At 38.1% G+C, this 16,882-nt stretch overlaps 2 protein-coding genes and 1 long non-coding RNA gene across 6 annotated transcripts in view; 1 reads left to right on the forward strand and 2 right to left on the reverse strand.

The window, feature by feature from the left end:
- Positions 1-4,583, reverse strand: part of si:ch1073-396h14.1 — a 47,112-nt gene extending 42,529 nt beyond the window's left edge. For 2 of the 3 annotated variants that reach the window (XM_005161720.6, XM_684373.11), the window contains exons 1-4: positions 4,460-4,583; positions 2,762-2,909; positions 2,550-2,671; positions 1,209-1,364 (exon numbers count right to left, since the gene is read on the reverse strand). In XM_005161720.6, coding sequence (XP_005161777.1) covers positions 1,209-1,364; positions 2,550-2,671; positions 2,762-2,909; positions 4,460-4,532 — 499 coding nt within the window. In that variant the 5' untranslated portion in view covers positions 4,533-4,583. Of the gene's footprint in view, positions 1-1,208; positions 1,365-2,549; positions 2,672-2,761; positions 2,910-2,998; positions 3,207-4,459 lie in introns of those variants that run through there. The other variant, XM_073936777.1, reaches the window with a different exon arrangement.
- An 81-nt stretch (positions 4,584-4,664) lies between these two features.
- LOC141380096 (uncharacterized) lies at positions 4,665-7,460 on the forward strand. Its single transcript, XR_012397519.1, has 2 exons — positions 4,665-5,042; positions 5,133-7,460. It is a non-coding gene; the product is annotated as an uncharacterized lncRNA (long non-coding RNA).
- safb (scaffold attachment factor B) lies at positions 7,159-16,222 on the reverse strand. Of its 2 annotated transcripts, XM_073936291.1 has the most exons (22): positions 16,131-16,222; positions 15,868-16,037; positions 15,368-15,455; positions 14,021-14,088; positions 12,896-13,132; positions 12,756-12,809; positions 12,633-12,678; positions 11,425-11,866; positions 11,031-11,077; positions 10,854-10,948; positions 10,631-10,780; positions 10,392-10,489; positions 10,269-10,309; positions 10,113-10,189; positions 9,887-10,032; positions 9,514-9,810; positions 8,738-8,872; positions 8,603-8,645; positions 8,422-8,516; positions 8,278-8,336; positions 8,146-8,200; positions 7,159-7,621 (listed from the first exon to the last, which is right to left on the reverse strand). In XM_073936291.1, the coding sequence occupies exons 1-22, from the start codon at positions 16,210-16,212 to the stop codon at positions 7,480-7,482; spliced, it is 2,667 nt and encodes an 888-aa protein (XP_073792392.1). In that variant the 5' UTR covers positions 16,213-16,222; the 3' UTR covers positions 7,159-7,479.
- Between the last annotated feature and the right edge of the window lie 660 nt (positions 16,223-16,882).

Raw genomic sequence — 16,882 nt, forward strand, 5'->3', positions numbered from 1 at the left:
TTTAGTAAAGCACATGCAGTAATTAAGAAGCAGGCTCTTCTCATAGGGTAAGAAAACTCTGCTATGAATAATAATGAGAAACCGACACGTCATCACTCCACTAGCAGATTTGCGATACGTCACCGATTTTGATCCGGCCCCAAAAATTATTTTAAATCCAAAGATGAAATAAGCTGAATAAAGCTCAAAATTATCCAGTTTTCCCCACAATTAAAGCTGACAGGGGCTAACGTTGTCTTAGCTGATGCTTAACACATACAAATCTCTTAAAATCTCAAAAAAAAAAAAAAGTACTTGAGGGTTTCTTGAACCTTTAGTAGACGTTTCAAAGACATCTAAACGTAGAAAGCTTGGCTAAAACAAGGCTAAACTTGGGCCATCAGTGAAAATCTAATAGGCGTCTAAGAATAGCCCAAAACATGTCAAATAGACAGATTAGACAGATTTTATATGTGGAGTCATTCATTTCAGTTTCAAAAGTTCACACTTAGCTGATGATTGATTTTTAAGCGTGTTTGGCATGCTGGAGAGAGCCCTGAGCTCATAAGATGCTCGAGCCCGGGGCTCCCTCCCATTTGCAAGGCGAGAGGGCAGTTTGAGCTCGGGTAGATCTCGAGAACTTCCCTGCTGTAGTAGCTAATAAACAGATAGTGATTGTTCTTAAGAGATAATGGTGCCTCTCAAAATTAGTTTAGAAACAAACTTCACTTATTCTGTTCTATTAGACAACTTTTAGAAGCAAAAAATGCTTGTTGGGTTGTGCTTCTTGTTCAAACTACTTATTTAAAATTAGTTAAAACAACACGATTCTAAAGTTTATTTTTGGGACAACTTAATTGCTTTATGTTCAATCTACTTAAATAACTTCGTAAAAACAAATGTCAACCTAATTTATTTGTGTTGGGACAACATGAAGTATTTGTGTGGAACCCAGCATTTTTTGCAGTGCACAGATTTTTCTCGTAGAAACAGCATAATATGATATTCATATAGATTGGCAATTTCAATATTAAAAAAAAAAAAAATGGGATCAAGGTTTTGAAGAACCGATTTGTTTGTAAAAATAAAAATCATACGCAGACTTCACACACAAATCTGCACACATACATAGTAAAAGATATCCAAAGTTATTGCAGTGAACACACAAAAAAACGACGATTTACTCCTAACAATTTTTCTAACAAAGAAATGAACTTCATATCACTTACCCACATCATCCTCATGATAAATAATGGAATGGTGGTCAGAATGAGTGGTTTTGTATCGTTCAATGGGCTCGACATAAAACGTCCCATTGGATGTTGTGATGGAGCCCTCAAACTGACCTTCAAGAACCGAACCTTGACATGACGATTTACTGTCATCTTTGAGAGAAACACAAAACATTTTCATTTTAGATAACAAATTGAATGACTGACTAAAACTATAGAAACCATCATAGAATGGGTAATGGTTTTAAAGGGATAGTTCACCCAAAAATTTCCATAGTTGTTTTTCCTGCTATGGAAGTCCAAGTCTTTTGTGTTCAAAGTTTGCGTGAAGTGGAAGTTGCTGATTTTATTCCAGTATGTTGATGTATTTCCAACTGAAACAGAATATTGAGCAGGAGGCGGGGTTTCCTTTTTGCGATCATTTGCTTATTGCGAATTAATGGAAAGAAGGGCGTGGCTAAGAATATTGTGGCTGAAGCCATTAAACTGGCATCATCATTGAAGGACCGCAACTACAAATGCAGAAGCAAATGGCCAGACTTTGATTGAAGATTAACAAAACAAAGATTTTATTTCCAGTGGATTAACTTGTACAATTGGTTAATTGTTCACCAAAATAACAATGCATGCTAGCAAAAAAAAAAAAAAAAAAAAAAACACTATGAATTTTGGTTTCACAAAAACCATATGACAAAAAATAAATTATGAAGAAACGTACATTTTTGAGTGAACTATAGCTTTAATTTTATGATGGAAATTATATTTGTTTTGATAAAAACTGTATGGTCACTTAGGTCTACTGGTCAATTCTGCCTTCTATTTGTGGTTTGGTAAAACCAATAAAACCTATATGTCCCAAAACACAAAAGTTAACAAAAGAATTGACTGGTTTTATTTTCAAACGTAGGGATTTGTAATTTTTTTAATTGTATTTGTAGTGCGACCCTGCTAAAAAAAAAAAAAAAAAGATTATGTTGGCCAGCCTGGTTTTAGAGGGATTTTGTCCATTTGAAGCCTGGTCTTAGCTGGTCAGGCTGGGAAATGATCAGCTAAAACCACCTTAACCAGCCTGGTTTAAGCTGGACATAGCTGGTTTTGGCTGGCCTCCCAGCCTTGTTATGCGAGCCAGCTGATTTTAGCTGGTCATTTTCCAGTCTGGCCAGCTAAGACCAGGCTGGAAATGGCTGAAACCAGACTGGTAATGGCCAAAACCCTCTAAAACTAGACTAGTCAACCAGCTAAAACCAACTTGTGATTTTTATTTATTTATTTATTTTATTACTATTTTTTTTGCATCTTTCTTTCGTTTTTAGCAGGAGAAAAAACTAATGTCTTTACCTTCAAGTACTCCAGAATATATGTGCGAGAGGTCCACCATCTGAGATTCATTTTCTGACTGGACTTTGAAATCTTCTGTGAAGCCATTATTTACATCTGGCGTGAGACGCAGGTGGAATTCCCTGCAAGAATCCTGGGCTTAATAACAGTTCACAAGTGCACATTCATTTGATTGGTGAAATAACGCAGATGCCTGGACGTCTGCAAATTACCTCTGAAAGGCGCTGAAGTCCAGATGGAGATCTTGCTTGTTTGGATTTGCGTCGCGTCTGATGCGATGTTGATGTTGTTTTACGAGCTCTCGGTCGTAGGAAAGTCCTTCGTAATGTTTTATGTACTTGCTAATGGCTTGTGAAGCCTCTGAAATATTTGGAACAAAATATACTGGGTTAAATACAGTTCATTAATAAAATAGCGACATAGAAAGTCACCACTTTATCGTCTCACACGTTTTGAAGACTCCATGTCAAATTAAAAGTTTCTCAAAAATATATAACAATTACTTAATCACAAACAATCTTGTAAACAATGTTGAAATTGTTTATTTTTTTGGGAAAATGTTCGTATTAACTGTCAATTATTTTATTTAAATACAAGCTAATACAACAACCTTTATTTCACACACACACACACACACACACACACACACACACACACACACACACACACACACACACACACACAGACATATATTTAACATTGATCTGACATATTAGCTGGTCAGGCAGGAAAATTACCAGTTAAAACCAAAACCAGCTTTAAAACCAGCTTGACCAGCCTGGTTTAAACTGGACATAGCTGGTTTTGGCTAGGCTCGAGAGGGGTCTGGATGCAGACCTGTGCAGTGCAATCTGAGCTGCATCCAATCCTTTTTAATGGGCTCACCCTACCTAAATGTCATTCGCTCCATTTAAGTACATGTGTCTGACATTGCATTGCTCAGCTTCATCATAAAGGCTACATCTAGATTGGCTGGCTAGGGTGGTCAAGTTGGTTTTAACTTGTAATCTCCCAGCCTGACCAGCCTGGAAATAGCCAAAACTCCTCTAAAACCAGGCTGCTCAACCAGCTAAAACCAGCTTTTTTTTTTTCTTTTTTTTTTCCCAGCAAGGAATCCATGTCTGTACCCTTTTTTATGACACTATTACTAACTAAAAGCAAATTTTTAAATGAAAAATTATTGGATTAACATCCATCATTTTGATGTGAACTTCCCAAAATGATGGAAACGATCTTCAAGAAAAATAAAAGAAGTATTTATTTTATAAGCACTGCCAGGCTTCACTATTGGACAACACAAAAGTGAAGCAGCTTCAATTCCAAAACCAAGATCCAATCAAAAGAACCTGGAGGTGGAGCAAGTATAGCAGAGTGTTTTCTGTTCACTTTTTAAAACCAACCAAACAAAGAAGGTGCTTAATAAAATGGGTTTGTGTCACTTTTGTGGACCTGCAGCTAAACATTAGCTCTGACATCAACATTTAAAGTGCAGTCATGGTCAACAAAGTGAATTTGCTGGAACAGCTATGAGCCTATTGCAAAATATAAAGTAATCTGGTTTCTAGATTTGAATCAGGCTGCGTGTCACGTTTATCTGTGAAATGAAAATCGTTTCCTTATGAATGTAATAGCATATCTTTCCTCCACAAACTGTAGCACAAAAGGAGTAGATCAAGTTACAGATCAAAGTACCAAAATCAGTGTTGTTTACCTTAGTAAGACCCCTTATTACCATTTAAACACTTAAGATTTCTCATATCTGAGTAGGAAAGAACGTCTTTGGACAAGTTTAGACAAGTTTATCAAGGGTGAACAACCCCAATGAAAGAGAATTTTAAAAAGTCTGAAATCGAAATATACTTTCATTGACCTAGACATTCCCGCCACCTGCAAGACAAGAGGTATCTTACCTGTAAAATGACCTCTAGATAAAATATAAATCAGCAAACAAATCCTGGCAGCATTCAAAAGTGTGGCTAACATGTCTTCCTAGCTTACTTGGTGCTTCAAACCTATTCAGAGAGAAATGCGTCTGGTTTCACATTCCTAAACTTGACGTCTTAGACATATACAGACTTGTTGATGTGTTTTAAAGGAGGACCACAATTTCCACTCACTTCTGAAAATACAATGCGAATCTTAAATGAGTTTTGCTCAGGAAAACATAGGAAACACAATGACATGTTCTGAGCACAAGGGTCCCCCCATTTTATTGTTCTTTCATGGCTTTAAAAAGGAATTTCCTCCTGGGAAAGATCCAGAAAACCCATTGTATAGTTCCCTGTAGGAGAGAGTAGAAATTCTCATGGGTATGTGCAGGGTAGTAATTGAATTTCCAGCTCTTCTCAGGTTCTGCTCCAAAGAGCTTGGTCCAGATGTTGACATATTTACAAAGGAGAACATTTGCCAGTTCAAACAGCTTCTTTAGTCTCGAAACAATGGATAATATCATCAAGACTGAAGACAACCAGCAGTTCTTGGACAATGGTTCAGGTAGGATTATAGAGAGCATAAATCTAAATAAAAGAATCTCTTGGCACATTTCAACAATGTGATATATAATGAAATTTGTATGGCCTTCAGGCTTTTCTAGGAATCAAGACTCCACCCCCAGGGTCCCAAGACTGAATGTGATTGGCCATCAGTGCACGACCTGATCTAAGTAAGTGACATCATTTAAGATGCCTCCCCAGAAGACATTTCTTTAGGCAGAGGTTACTTTAGGACACTGTTGAGCTGAAACATCATACCCCAGACCCCCACCTCTCAGATTGTCATCTGTTAAAGGAACACTCCCCTTTTTTAGAAATAGGCTCATCTTACAAGTCACAAAGGCTGCATTCCAGTCCATTTTTTTTATGCCCTTCACTTGATAACTTCTCTCCATCTCATTCACTCAGATTACATTAAGCAAGTGTCCATGACTGGCGAAACATCTGAACGGGTTTAAATTCTTACCAGGGGTGTCAAACTCAGTTCCTGGAGGGCCACAGCACCGCACAGTTTAGTTCCAAACTTGGTTCAATACTCTTACCTGAAGGTTTAAAACAAGCCTGAAGGACTCAACTACTTTGATTGGGTGTTTAATGAGTTTGAACCGTGCCCTAAAAAGACACAGGGGCATTTAGGTGCTGGAGTGGACATATGAAGCAGATTTACGCCTTTGGTCAAAATCAAGGGATCAAGAGTGACTAAGAACTATGCTCCATTCAAGCATAAAATTCAAGGAACTTTGCTGCCATAGCATGGCACAATATTACACAGCACTACTAGTTACCTGTGGACAATGTTCAGTCACTACATAATCTTTTGTCCTGCTGGCAGATTTCATAGACATATTAGGCTAGAAAATAGCAACTTTACATCTTTACAGTCTTAATACACAATGTAACTACAATAATTCAAATAGGAAATATCTTAACACATCCGAGTGAGATACTGTCTAATCCAAGATATTTATGCTAAGCTAAAGTGCTCCAACCAGACTCACAGATCAGCTAAATACATTTAAAAATGGTAAAACTCAAATGTTTAACTTTGTAAAAAGAAGCCATTTACTGTATTTGCTATAAAATGAGGCTATTTACATAAAAAAAAGGTGTTCCTCTAACTTTCACTGGAGTCAAAAGGTTCTCTAGTTTTGAAATCTTCATTGCTAATTAGTCATTTTAGATTACCTTTATTGTGATGAACCTCTACCAAAAGTAGCACTGCAGTTGTTTAACAACATCTCATGGCTAATTTCCAGCTAACAATCCACAATCTTCTCTCCAAGATCAGTTTTTGTGTGTGTGATAATGAATAACTTGAAAACAGAAGTTTGGACAATGTCAACCCCCAAATCCTGAGGAACATCTGCAATATGAGGAACTACAAAGGTTGAGGATGTACACTAAAATAAACGTTCAGGAAACGTTCCCACTCATGACCATGAGAATTTTGTGCACCACGGGAATTTCATTGTTATTATTAGATGTATTAGTGATCTAATACACAAGCAATTAGGCTTGCACAAGATCTGACATTCTGATCATCACTTGACATTTAAAATAATGTAAAAAGTTAATCTATTTATAATAGTTTGTCAAGAAAAAAAAAAAGCAAGATTGAGCAATTGGCTAGTGGACATGCTACAGACCATTTTGGGGACTCAAAACAATGGACTCAACGCATTCCCTGTTTTACACTATATCTTCCAGGAATTCAGAAAATAGCCACAAATTGATAAATGTTACGCAAGCGGTTTTAACATTGAAACATTTAACATTGAAACGTTGCCTCTTGCTACAATTATCAAATGGTTTGATAGGCAGGAAATGTAGATGGACAACCACATTGAAATGGTCTAAAAGCGATGCCGTATATTGTGCTTGGTATAGCATGCCTCACAAAATCATTAATATGAATAGCAATAACAGCACCCTTGTTTTGTCACAACTCTACCAGAATTCAATTCCGCCAATGTAGCACAGAGTCTCCTAAAGCTGCTTTGACGAACTTCTGCAGTACATGAAATCCTTACAAAAATTAAGGTGACTAAACTTGACTATCGGCGCCACCTAGTGAAAGTAAACTGCTAATACACAAAGCATTAAACTTGAGCGCACCATTTTTTAAAGAAAACAATTTTATTGAATGATCAGGGACAATTGAACGCCAAATTAATTATGGTTTCAAAGACGGCTTGCATTTTAGCAAAACATTCCTGAGCATTCACCAAATGTACAAACAGTAAGACTAAAATCTAAATGTGGAATGCAGGAACAAAAAGCATATCGAAATAAAAATCACACTTTACATAATTTAAACAATCTCCCGTTCTTTACACCTTGAAACGAAAAGTGGACTTAAAAAAATACAAAGCTCGACTAGCAATGTACAAGCTGCAAAGATTCTTTCCACACAACAGGTACATAAACGATGGAGTTTCTCAATATCGTCGACCAAAGGCTCCTCCACCGGCACCAGCACCACCACCACCTTGCATTCCACTACCCTGCATCATCTGATTGGGTCGGTTTATGGGTCCAGAAATCGACTGGGATGCCCCTGCCTGCATGTATCCACCTCGGCTGTGGAGCACACAAATGTTAGTTTCAAGCTTAAATAATCAAAAATCTTTCCCATATCAAATTTAAGTCACTACTAGGGTTGGGCCAAGACGATGCCATCGATCATTGCCGATGGACATCACAATGCTAAGCCAGCATCGTGATCCAATTCATCTTTAATTAATCTTGTCTCTATTTAACGACTCTTCTGTCTTTTGAATCTATCACGTAACGCATCACAACGTCAGTACACTGCTTTAATCTTTTGCTTTCTTGCTTGTATTTAGTAATTTTAGGGAAAACCTCAGATACTGTTGGTTGTGCACCTTTTTTAATAATTATATTTTATTGGATTTTTCAAGAACGAGTGCACCTTTTTTTAACCAACCAAGTTTGTTGATGCCATTATAACGACACAGATCACTCTGCCTACTCATGCCAGAGTCCCGCGGAAAAAGGTGGTTCACATTAGACATCGTTCAATGCCAAATTGGTCGATATCGCCTAACCCTAGTCACTACATTACAAAAAAATAGACATAGTACCCCGCCATTCCTCCTCGAGCCATGTGACCCTGTCCCGGGACACCTCGCTCTCCTCCTAAAAAAGAAACATAAAAAGTTAGAATGGACAATGACATTGGATGTGATCATCTGAAGATATTTAATAGGACAAACCTTGCCAGTTTCTGTCCCCATCCATTTTGCGTCCAGGCTCCCAATCTCTGTCCCCACGACTTCAGACAGAAAAGAAAAAAAATTATAGTCGCAAACGTTTAATTAATAAAGAAACACCTGACCAGATAAGTCTAAATGTCTTACCCGCCTGGCCCTGGCCTTGCAGGATTTATTCCACGTTTGTCATAGCTGCCACCACCCCAGTTGTCACGACCATGTCTGTCCCGATCTGAAAAGTGCTGCGGAATAAAAATTTAAATGTTGGTGTGCAGTTCAATATCTAAAGAACCAGATCAAACAATTATCTTTGACGGACTTGTCATACCTGGTTGTCTCTGTCTCCAGGCATGCCACCTCGGTTGTCTCTTCTGTTTGCAAACAGATGTAAATCATTACAGTAAAACAGCAAGATCTATAAACGAATTTCCAGATGGTTGGGATAGACATAGCTTTGCATTACCTATCCATCATCATGTCATCCTGATAGCGGTTGCGGTCTCTGTGGTCAAAATCTTGATACCGGTCTTGGCGTCCAAAATCAGATCGTCCATAGCGATCATCCATGTTCATCCTCTTCAATGGCCAGTCGTCTTTTCTGTATAGTCAAAAAAGTAGATAGAAAAAGTGATCAATTAACACTAGACCAGGGATCACCAAACTTGTTCCTGGAGGGCCGGTGTCCTGCAGATTTTAGCTCCAACCCTAATCAAACAAACCTAAACAAGCTAATCAAGGTCTTACTAGGTATATTTTTAAACACCCAGGCAGGTGTGTTGAGGCAAGATGAAGCTAAACCCTGCAGGCTGCAGGGTACGGGACCTCCAGGAACGAGATTTGTGACCCCTGCACTAGACAATCCTAGTCACCAGAATTTCCAAGAGGAACAAACTGTAAAGTTTCCTACAGTAAAACCGCATCATCACCCCACAAAAGAGAATATGCACAATCAACTACATAATCAAGTGGTCATGAGTGTCATGCAGTCTTCTGTAGTTTATTTTGCACTAAAATAATTGACTGCTATAATGATTTTTTTTTTTACAAATAAGAATACCAGGTTTCTTCTTTAATTTAATGTACCCATAAATAGCGTGAGAAAGTTTCCAATATGCATTTCACTTTTAAAGACGTCTATAACTTCCTTTTCCCATCTTATTAACTTTCAACGCAGAGAATGGCAAGTTTGGAAAGCCTCATCACACATCAACTACGCCGCAGAGCCTACAGTATTCTTACCTTCCATCCATGTCATAAGGCCTCTTGACTGGACGTCTGTCCTGTTCAAAGCGTAGCTGCTCCTGTTGCCGCCTCAGCTCCTCCCTCTCACGATGAATGCGCTCCTGTTCGCGCCGCCGCTCATACTCTACTCGGAGACGCTCCCGCTCTAGGAATTCCCGCTCCATGCGGTCAGCATCCAGACGCTGCTTCTCGACCTCCAGCATCTTGCGCTTCCTCATCAGCCTCTCCTCCTTCTCTCGGAAAAGTCGAATGCGCTCACGCTCAGAACGTCTGTCTCTGTCACGGTCTCGCTCACTGAAATTTAATTCAACAAGTTGAGAAATCAGAAGAAGATGGGAAAGCAAACTCAAGACAAGGTGATTGTAGTTACCCAGAGTTTCTGCGTCTCTCAACTTCTCTAATCTCTCGTTCCCTTTGCCTTTGACGCTCCCGCTCTCTTTGCTCTTTGATTTGATCAAATGACAAAATGTCCTTTCTTTCTTTACTCAACGAATTACGGTCACGACTCTTAGAGCTCTGAAATATAAAATAAAAGCGGTCATTTCAAAAATACTAGCTAGGCAGTCAGTGCCAAAACAATAAGTAGCAAAACATACCCGTTCTTTGCTTTTTGTTTTCAAGCTGATGACTGGTTCTCCTTTCGATTTGTCCATCACAACAGTCCTCTCTCCACCTTCATTAAAACAACCAGATATAAACGCCTTAACATAACTTAAGTATTGCCAAATGTGAATGCTAGCCACACTCATTACCTTTTCCATCACCTTCAGTCTTTTCATCCTTGTTCTCAGATCTGCAATAATAAACATTATTAGAGCATTACAGCATCTTGGCCTTGACAGATGTCTTCGAAATAACATTGATCTATTACTTACTTGTCAGTCTTCGAGTCAGAGGAGAGTCTTCTATCACTGACAGACTTTTTGGCATCATTTTTGTCAGCAGGCTTCTTTCCAGCAGGCTCATTCTTGGCCTATAAACAGAGACACACCAATCAATTCCTCTTAAAAAAAAAAAAAAAAAAAAACCATCAGATTCAGTTCTGCATTGGTGCTTTTTGCAGTCAGACAGTTTAAAAATAACTGCCCTTCATAAAAAAAAAAAAATTATGTACCCTTTCAACTGAAATCATCCTTCCATGGAGTTCGGTTCTGTGCAGATGGCTAATGCACTTTGTGGCCTCCTCAATAGAGCACATTGTAACAAACCCATAGCAGCGAGCGCCTGGGCTTCGGGCATTTGTTACTACTTTTGCACCAACAACCTGCAAGTAGTAACACAAGTATGAGGACACCATCAAACCTAAAAAAATGACCAGGTTTCTACATCACACTTACCTTGCCATACTTGCTGAAAAGATTCTTCAGATCAGTCGCTCTGGTGGTTGACGAGAGTCCGCTGACCCAGAGGTTCCTCCCACTAGAGGCGCCACCTGATAGGACACAAAAAGTTAACATACAAAAGTCTAAACTCCTCGCACTTACTTTATGGTCAGTAGTTTATTGCACACATACCTTTGTCATCTTTCGACTCCGGCTTGGTTGAGGCATCCTCCTCTTCACTATAGAAAAAGAAAGCAGGTTTATGAGAAATCGAATGGGCAGTTTGAACCGTATCACCAGTGTTGATAAACGAATACCCACCTAGTGAAGACATACAAGTTCTGGCAATGAACAAAGATTTGATACTACATCACATTAAGCCAATTACATTAAACATACCTTCAACTAAGATGGCAAACCAAAATTCTGGTACATTATTGTTTGTAGGTAGAAAAACAAAATGGCAAAAAAAAATGGTAGACGAAATGCGCAGTCGATTACACCTCCCAAGAGCACCCATACTTGTTAACAAAGGAGCCAATGAAACAGAGAAAGCCATTGTTCTAGTAGACAGAAAATAACAAACCTCTTTTTCTGATCATCACCCTGTACAGAGGACTCTTTCACTTCTGAGGACTCCGCAGGATCAGTGCTCTTGCATTCCTCGACCGCTTCTCCTTTAGATGCCATTTCCGAATCAACTGCGCTTTCGATATCGCGCAAACCTGTTTCGCTAGCATTATCGGCCTGAGCAGAAGTGTTCTCGGCATCCACCAAACTGTCCTGAATGTTTTCTTGGTCTTTGTTTGTCAATTCAACTTCACTTTCCTTTGATGCAACAATGTCCAGTTTGCAGGTTGATGACTCCGGATCCAAATTGGCAGCCTCGTCGGTGTTGGCAAGGTCGTGCCCATTGTCTGCCTCTTGGTGTGAATCCCAGACTGAAGATTTCTCTTCTTCAGTCAGCTCTTCAGTGGAGTCATCCTTAAGCGGCTCTGATATACAAGACCCGGCTACTTTCTCACTTTCTACGGATTTAACAGGAATAGAATGGCACAGAGTTTAAATCACTTCTGAGACATTGCAATGGTTATCGTGGAACTGGACTAGGACGTGGCCCTCTGCTTTCTCATACACAAGATAAGGCAAGCTACCCTATAAAGAGACTGGAAAAACCAAAGCGAAAAAACAAACAACAAGCTTCCAGACAACAAGCCATTTCTTTTTCACTTCACCTGCACCCCAAAGAAGGGTGCTCTGTTGACTAGGGAAAGCCACAAGATCTGCACCACATCAGAGTGTCCATCGCAGATTTCAGTACTTGAAGTGTCCATGATTTAGAAGTAGCAGCTTGTGCTGTTGTTACAGGAAATGTGTTTCTTTTGAAACAAGCAAATGGTCCATTAGTGAAATCTCCAATTAACAAACTTTGTGTCCTACACAGTGATTTTGCTTCTGCATGATCCAATTCTTCAAGTCTTCTTTTCGATGCCTTCTTTAAGCAACCTGGAAACACCAAATTGCAACTGCAACAACTATTTTAACCAACCTATGTACTGACTGAAACATTACTGGCTCTTTGCATATATGAGCTCTTTGAAGAGGCATGTGGGTGCCTGTTACGCAATTTAAAAGTGATATAAATGGCCACATATCTATTGTCAGCAATGCAGAAAGCCAGTAACCAACTCTGGATTTCCAGTCTCTTGTTCCTGAGTAACCTGATACATTTAGGCTATAGATCCTTAAGGTTTCACCTTGACTTTAAGATCATTTCAAAACCCTATACAGTACCTTCTTCACTTTTTGCTTCCTTGTTTCCATGCTCACCAACATCCTCCTGTGTGAAGTGAAGAAATTAATTAGAAGTGAAATAAAACAAATCTTTGTTTGAATTTTTTAAACTTCCTTTATTACCTGACAAGCCATTTCCTGGTTCTCATCCATGTCTGCATCATCTTTCTCCACTGCCTGAAATTAAGGTAAAACGTAAGACAAAAAGCAAAGCAATAAGAACAGAAAAGCAGTATATTTATTAGCTAATTGTAACACCTCACCTCCTCCACTTCAGGTTTGCTCATGACAATATCTACACCATCCTCCGTGTCGCAGTTATTTGAGGCATCCTCCTTCAAGCCGCCTGTGTTCTCTTCATTCGAATACGTGTCTAAAACCTCCTCATCATATTCATCTTCATCAGGGTCACCTCCATTACCCATATCGGCTTCATCCAGAACATTCATGTCCATGATATCCATCTCATGAAGGTTCTCTGGCACAGCATCTGGGTCCTCCTGAAGCAGATGATGAATGCTGTTAGTATTGATTAAAATTATGCAAACTAGTGGTGTAATGGATCACAAATCTCACGGTCTGGATCACATCATGGTTTTTTAGTCACGGATCGGACCATTTTTCGGATCAGCCCAAAAGGGGAAATGACAAATGTAATTTGCTTTTCAATTATTACAAAAACAGTACTGCAAGACACTTTTGGTTTTATCAAACAAAACTTACAACCTGTAATTTTATAAAAATAAAATAATGAGATTATTAAAAAAAAAAAACTAAAATATTCAGTAAAGTAAAAAAATTCACTATTACTACTACAGTTGCTGATAACACTAAATGTTGAAATCATTTAATTATAATTTGTACAACCCATATTTATTTTAGTCACATTTTCAATGATTTATTAATCACTCATAAAACATCATGTTAAGATCCCGATCTTTTGATTAATTTTGCAGCTTACACTGAATGCACTGATACAGGCTAAACAAGTAGTGACAAAAAACACCACATCCCAAATAACCTACCACAACTTCTTCCATCATCATTATATTTTACAGGAAAGCCTAAATGCTTTCATACATGTGATTTGAAAGACGCGAAAAGTGATCTTTCTGTGATCGTTACAAATTTAAGAATAATCTACCAGTAAATAAAATGTATTAATCTGCAGGCCACGTGTTCCAGAACCATGGGTTGTGATCTGTACGAATTACAGATCAATCGTGATCAATTACATCCCTAATGCGAACAAATAATATATATATATATATATATATATATATATATATATATATATATATATATATATATATATATATATATATATATAAAAAGTCATTATGTAAATCCAGCATCAAATTAATAACAAAAAAAAAAAAAAAAAACACCTGGCCATCAACAGAGTCCTCCTCAAGTGTGGAGTCTTCAGGTCCATCATGGTCATCTTGTCTCTTTCCTATAGAAAGAAACAAATAAAAATTATTTCAAACCACATAATTTAGTTTTTTGCCCTTAGTAAACATGCACTTATGCTCCTATTGGATATAACACTTCCCCATCAGAGAGAAAAAGAACTTGAACTTAACTTTCCTGAATGAAGTAAACTTTGGACCCATTCTGTGAAATTACAACATGCTCCTTAGTAGGCATGGGTCGATAAGCGTTTTCAAGGTGTACTATGTTTTGGAAAAGTCAAGGTCTTAAAGCCGCCAAAATTTCTCTCTGTTACACTGTTTGTACAATTTAGGTTTTTATAATGTTTTGTTAATTTTTTTAGAACAACAGTATCTCCAGCAGAAAATGTTTCAAATGGTGTCGTTGTTTTTAAGGCAGCAGAAGGCAATGATTCATTTAGCCTGACATGTTTACTGGGATAAAATATTTTAAAAGTTTTGCAAAATGAAATATATTGTGTTCAAAGCGCAAAAAAAGTTTTGTTTTTAACCCGGACATTTTAAAAGAATATATTTAGAGCAGTAATCACAATACTATAAAACTGTATTTTTTATCCAAGGTTATCATACAGGCAAAATTTTATACCAGCCCATGATTACTCATCAAAATTTAGTCTAGTTTTTTTTTTTTTTAATGAGAGAATTGGTCAATGCAGAATGGACTTTAAGTCTAAATGAAGAGTTCGAATGCAAAAAAAACTCTACCTGTCATCTGAAATGACCATTTTTGTCAGCCTCCTATGTTTATGTTCAGTTGTTTCACTTTAAAGGCAATGTAAATGACGTATATGTCACTATAAAAGTAAAATAACTGAGCCTACACAAAGGAGTCAGAGAAAAATGCTCATTTTAGAAGAAAATATCAAATGGCTTTAAGAGGTTTTTGCATCTAAACTCTTCAAATGCGCTTGTTGTAACATTATGCAAAGACAGAGGCTTAGCCTGTTCAGCAAAGAGCACAATACCATGCTTATGCACTGGTACTAAAATGCACTTGTACACATCATGCACAAACAGAAAAGAAACAGACATGGAATAAACAGATTACAAAATGGAGATGTGTGACTAAGGACGTCTGTAAATATATTACTCATTAGACAAACTAAACATTCTTATATTTTTTTTCTAGCAAACAGTTTTAAAACCACAAACTAAAATGTGAATACAATATATCTGCAAACACAAAAAATTAAAGTACTGATAAAAGAGGTATTGCTGTAACGTTATCCCTTTTATCCTTCCGTTTTCTGATCTTAATAAAACAGTACGGATCAATTTTACCTTTTGGAGTTCGACGTGGTGTTTTCTTAGGAGTTATGTCAAGATGTACAACAATCTCATCTGGATTTCCCCCCTCTTCTTCAATTGCCTGAAAACGAAAGTGTGATGTAGTCAAACACAAGCATTATTGATACTTATCTATAGTTTCTGCATAACAACCCCTTTATTGTTGTGCAATGAAACCCCACACTTCATTCAATGTACATTACGTAAGACATCTTGAAATCAAAATATTCTGCAAAGCTAGGTGGGGTTTCTAAAACGACTAATGTAAACAGCTGTGATTAGCAAAAAAGAGTGTACGTTAACATATACAATACGTTAACAAAACAAACTATTGTATTAGTAAAGAGGAGATATAAAAAACAGGGAAATGGCAACACATGTAACGCTACTGCAGTAAACACTGACCCCACAACGTTAACTCAAATCTCATTCACTCTGAAGTATATAAAGGTGCGAGATTATTAGGATAACATATGATTCCGTGGTTCTGTTACCTTTTTAAGTCTCTCTGAAAGCAGGCTTTTATTGCCGCTGATGTCGAGGTTTCGGCGCTTCAGCTCGGCCTTCAAATCGATGACTCTCAGCTCGGATATTTTACGAACGCCAGGCTCTACAGACCCCACATCTCCCGTCGAAGTGTCTGACATGTTTTCAGCCAGTGAGACTGCAACGGTGAAAGAATTATCACAAATCTCCTTCTATCCGCACACACTCACCAGATTTTTGTGCACAGAGCGTGATGAACAGCGTTTCTCACTTGAAACAAAATGGCGTCGACCAGCAGTCACGCGCATGCGTCTGCCATTGGATGTTAAGCGCATGCGCAAAAGCGTCATCATAGTCGTGGTTGGGCGGGAACGTCGAAGAATTTACAAAAAAAGACGTCGAAAGATTTACAGATAATGTGGGAGATGTTTCTGGGTTGCAGCTGCAAGGGCATCCGCTGCCTAAAACCTATTGCATGCTGGATAAGTTTGCGGTTCACTCCGCTGTGGCGACCCCAGATTAATAAAGGAACTAAACCGAAAAGAAAACGAATGAATAAATGTTGTGGGAGATGTAAAATGAAAGGTTAGTTTTAATGTTTCAGGTCGAAAATTCTTAAAAATAACATATTTCGTGATTTAAAGTTTGAGATTAATGTGCAGGATTGGTGAATGGATGGATTTCGGTCACTCCTGCCATAAGCATATGTGTTAGTGCAGGGGTGTCAAACTCAATTCCTGGAGGGCCGAAGCCCTGCACAGTTTAGTTCCAACCCTGCTCCAACACACTTACCAGTAGGTTTCAAACAAGCCTGAAGGACTCAATTACTGTATTTAATTAGGGTTGGAACTAACTGTGCAGAGCTGCGGCCCTTTCGGAACTGAGTTTGACACCTGTGTGTTAGTGGGAGCTCAATAGTTCCTTACTGGAATAAGTAATTTCACTAAGAAACTTTTACATCCTCGCAACCTTTTCATCTAAGTTCTTTACATTACTAAAGTGTTCTGCATGACAGACCTTAAA

Source organism: Danio rerio, chromosome 22, assembly GCF_049306965.1.
Source record: "Danio rerio strain Tuebingen ecotype United States chromosome 22, GRCz12tu, whole genome shotgun sequence".
In the NCBI taxonomy this organism is placed as follows: Eukaryota; Metazoa; Chordata; class Actinopteri; order Cypriniformes; family Danionidae; genus Danio; species Danio rerio.

Excerpts from the sequence above, each read along its gene's own strand:
- safb (XM_073936291.1), bottom strand. The coding sequence starts at position 16,212 with ATGATGACGCTTTTGCGCATGCGCTTAACATCCAATGGCAGACGCATG. Across the intron at positions 14,089-15,367 it reads ACCACGTCGAACTCCAAAAG|GAAAGAGACAAGATGACCAT; the intron begins GTAAAATTGATC and ends TTCTTTCTATAG. Across the intron at positions 8,646-8,737 it reads GATGACATGATGATGGATAG|AAGAGACAACCGAGGTGGCA; the intron begins GTAATGCAAAGC and ends GTTTGCAAACAG.